Source organism: Anoplophora glabripennis, unplaced genomic scaffold (genome assembly GCF_000390285.2).
Source record: "Anoplophora glabripennis isolate ALB-LARVAE unplaced genomic scaffold, Agla_2.0 scaffold520, whole genome shotgun sequence".
In the NCBI taxonomy this organism is placed as follows: domain Eukaryota; kingdom Metazoa; phylum Arthropoda; class Insecta; order Coleoptera; family Cerambycidae; genus Anoplophora; species Anoplophora glabripennis.
In genome coordinates, this window is record NW_019416702.1 from 111,642 (window position 1) to 116,340 (window position 4,699).

Below are 4,699 nucleotides of genomic sequence, written 5' to 3' on the forward strand. Positions count from 1 at the left end.
ATACAGTGTAGGAAAGTACCGATGGTCTATCAGAAGTTACGTGAGAGCGATAAAGTAAGCCATAGAAATCCATGTGATAGACAAGGATGGCTATAATGAAGGCGTCTAATAGTCAACGCCCATTTTGCCCTTCCACAAATAAGACGTAACTTCAGATAGACCATCGGTACTTTCCTACCCTGTATATGTTATTTTCATGGACGTTGTTTTCGTTTTAAGTATCTTTAAGTTTATTTAGTATTTTTAGTGTTCAAGCGAAATATGGCAGTTTCTGTGCAAGAAATATTCCAAATGAATGTTTTATTAAATACGGCAAACACCAAGACCATTTAACACATTTGATATACATATATTTGTTACAAATATCAAGTAAGACATCTTAAGAAAAGTTATACAAACTTGGTTTTTGGTACACATTTTGTAAGGTGTCCATTTCCTAGTAAAAATTCGGTATAAATAGCAATGACAAGTTCATTAGGCATTTCAAATTTTACTTTTTCATTCTCTTTCTTTAAAAAAAAATTTAATTATATGTATGTTGTTCACAGCAAACAGTACCATTGTTTAAAATATATGAATGTATGTAATATTAACCCTGTATAAACAGTGTAATTGTAAGTAGGAGTCAGGTTCTAGAGGCAATAGCATGTGTTCAGAATATCAGTTTGAACTTATTATTTTTTTAATCAAATTAGTCCAGTTATAATTCGTTTTTTACATTTCATTTAAGCTTTTATGCACGCTGTCACGGCGTGCATAAAAGTTGTGTCAGTATTGCTAGTTGTTAACATTCATCACTACAAAGCTGTAGCGACAAATTTTTTAGAAAATAACAAGAGTCCTAAATATGAAGAAATTGTATCAAAAATGATAAAAGACTTTCAAGATCTGGGATGTTTGATGAACTACAAGTTGCACTTCCTTCATTCACATCTGGATTGGTTTCCTGAAAATCTTGGAGATTATAGCGAAGAACAAGGCGAACGATTTAATCAGGATAGGAAAGTTACAAAACAGCGATATCAAGGAAGATGGGATGAAAACATGATGGCCGATTTTTGTTGGTTGTTAAAAAGAGAAACGAAAAATAGAGGGACTAAACGAAAGTGTAACCCTTTACATAGATCCTTTGAAGAAAAGAGAACACGTTATAGCAACAAATCGTTTTCTTTTGTTTAGAAAGTAGAGTATTCTACAAGTTTTATCGCATTCTCAATCTTCTAGGCTGTTATCTCATCTCTCAGTACAAAGTAGATGGATAGATGGATGGATGGGTGGGTTTTATAGATGGTACAGGTGGATGAATAAATATGCGTATTCATGCATGAACGACTGGATAGAAAGATGTATGAATTCATAAACGGATGGGTGAATAAAAAGATGGATACAGAATTCTGCAACATAGTCCAGGCGGTATCTGTCTTACAAAGGGTGTACTTGGGTAAAACGCACATGATCGGAGATTTTTGCTTTAACGGCTTCTAAATAACATCAGAAATGATAATTTTTCTATGCAAATAAAAAAAACGTGGGCTTAATTGTTATTACAAAAAAGTATAAAAAAATAACAAAAAAAGTCATTTTTTTCTTGGATTTCTCGTCGACAACTTAGCAACTATTCATTTTAGACAAAAATGGAAGAGGAAAAAAAGTTTTGTAATTAGATTTTGAACAAGATAGAGTTAGTTTGCAATCCGAAAAAATAATTATTGTTGTTGCAAAAATCGGAAAAATCATTTAAAAAATTGCAAAAAATGCTAGTTTATTTGTCAATTTTTTTCAGACACTTGAATANTGACCTAGGTGCCCATAAAACTCTTATTTAGCCATTCAAGACAAACACCAGCAAAGATTCATAGTTAATGTATGGGCAGGAATAATCGATAACCAATTAATAGGCCCCTTTTTCTTACCGGACTAGACTAGACTAAACGGTGCCCGATATTTGAATTTTTTACAACATGATCTAAATCTACTACTAGCAAATGTGCCATTGCAAACAAGACAGGAGATGTATTTCATGCACTTCAGTCGTGAAGTTAGAAATTACCTCAACGCAACATTTGGTGATGGGTAGATTGGGCGAGGCGGACCACACTTATGGGCACCTAGGTCACCAGATCTTAACCCCCTTGACTTCTTCTTGTGGGGTTACCTAAAAGAATTGGTGTATTCAACTCCGGTTTATACAAGAGAAGAGTTGATGGCAAGAATAGAACATCATTGTAATGAAATTAAACAGAATCCACAAATGCAATTTAGAGTGCAACAAAATAATCTTAAAAGAATAAGGACTAGATGGAGGACCTATCGAGCATTTACTGAAGTAACCTCTTTTAATCCATATGTTTCATTCTTAACTTTTTTCTATTGCGTTGTGTCCCCGGTTGTGGCTATACGCAAAATACAAAAATTTAATTATCTTGACAACCTTTTTTCCATAAGTCATGAAGTATACCTTTCTTGTAGAAAAGTAACAGGGCTATCTGCCTGCGAGGGCGTAATGTCAAATTTGACAGCTCTGTCAAAGTTGTGTACATTTTAGAACATAATTTCGACCGTCTTTGTATAATAAAAAATATTTGATTCAATTTTAAATGTACAAAGATACATTTGAATGAGTTGCTTTGATCCCCCAAATTTCAAGTTAATCAAAATAACCCTTTAGAAATTATAGGCAATATTCATTTTTCAACTTCTTACTTTGAGTGACAATAACTCCTCAACAATGGCACCTAGGTAAAAAGTTTATATGAAGTACTAGCACTCGTTTGACCTACTCTATATAAACTTTCATTTTTTCCTCGTAGTTACCGGACACCCTGTATGTATATGTGTACGTATACGACGTTGTACGTGTGTACGTTGCGAAATATACAACGGACAAATTGGGAGACGTTATCCAGAGATTAAAAGAACACTAATTCTTTAAGTCCTTAAATATTATTGTACAGAAATGAGCAGTTGCGGAACACATGGAAAATACGGCACATTCAATAGACTTCCAAAATTCTAATAAGATAGAAAAAATATTGTGGTAAATAAGAAAAATCAATATAATTCCAATCGAGACGAGAGTTTTGAATTATCTCGAGTTTAGAAACCGCTCATAAGTAAAAAGTAAATTAAATACCGGAACTATACACAGAATGACGTAGATCGGTACCTACACATAGCAAATATAAATGTCGGACAGAGGACTTAATTCCCGGTTTCAAAATTTCCTCTGAAGAAGAGAATGATGTTATCTTACCAACTAACAGGTATCCATTTTTAATTACTATTGTATTTACTTACTCGGTCAGCTTCATTGGGATATTCCCAATCAATATCTAACCCATCGAAGTTATAAGTAGATATGAAGTAGGAAGCGCTTCCAATGAAGGCACCTCTCTTAGCTGCATCAACAGCCATTCCGGCGAAGAGTTCTGCAACTCCATCAGAGCCACCGCCTACGCTTAGCAGTACTTTAAGGTTGGGGTTTTTTTGTTTCAGGTCAGTTACTCTTTTGTACAACCCTGTTGGACAAAAGAAACGTTATTATTATATTGTACACTGCTTAAAATGGAGCTTCTAAAGGATTTCTTTCTTTTATATTAAATTACATTATGAGATTGCTACTACAGTAGAAGCATTTTGTAAAAATTGGTATAACTGTTTATCATTTGGCAATAGTAATTACAAAAAGTAATAACGTGCCTCGTCTGTATTTTAGAAGAGAATTTTCTAAAGACAAGCGCGGAGAAGAATGGATAAAATATCTTATTTCTAAGGATTGGTTGGTACCAAATAGACTGTGGAAACGACATGTTATTTATTTGTGACTTCCTATTAGTTCTTTGCATTCATGTTGTTTTTGAAAAACTGATAGGTATCTACTTTTATATTGTTTCATATTAAACTAAATAATTTAAATAATAATCTTTTTTATTGAGTAATGCATAATATTGTTTCTTGCGTTGGGTTGTCGCTGATGTCTATATGTTATTTTGACGGACGTTGTTTTCGTTTTAAGTATCTTTAAGTTTATTTAGTATTTTTAGTGCACTATGATGTGTTCAAGCGAAATATGGCAGTTTCTGTGCAAGAAATATTCCAAATGAATGTTTTATTAAATACGGCAAACACCAAGACCATCTAATACATTTGATATACATATATTTGTTACAAATATCAACTTGGTTTTTGGTACACATTTTGTAAGGTGTCCATTTCCTAGTAAAAATTCGGTATAAATAGCAATGACAAGTTCATTAGGCATTTAAAATTTTAATTTTTCATTCCCCTTTCTTTAAAAAAAAATAATTATATGTATGTTGTACACAGCAAACCGTACCATTGTTTAAAATATATGAATGCATGTAATGTTAACCCTTTATAAACAGTGTAATTGCAAGTAGGAGTCAGGTTCTAGAGGCAATAGCATGTGTTCAGAATATCAGTTTGAACTTATTATTTTTTTAATCAAATTAGTCCAGTTATAATTCGTTTTTTACATTTCATTTAAGCTTTTATGCACGCTGTCACGGCGTGCATAAAAGTTGTGTCAGTATTGCTAGTTGTTAACATTCATCACTACAAAGCTGTAGCGACAAATTTTTTAGAAAATAACAAGAGTCCTAAATATGAAGAAATTGTATCAAAAATGATAAAAGACTTTCAAGATCTGGGATGTTTGATGAACTACAAGTTGCACTTC

General features: G+C 32.7%; 1 protein-coding gene across 1 annotated transcript in view; it reads right to left on the reverse strand.

The window, feature by feature from the left end:
* The window catches only part of LOC108910525 (acidic mammalian chitinase), a 21,264-nt gene that overhangs the window by 14,568 nt on the left and 1,997 nt on the right, over window positions 1-4,699 (reverse strand). Inside the window, exon 3 of the mRNA XM_018715145.1 lies at window positions 3,298-3,518. Within this exon, the coding sequence (XP_018570661.1) occupies window positions 3,298-3,518 (221 nt within the window). The remainder of the gene's footprint in view (window positions 1-3,297; window positions 3,519-4,699) is intronic.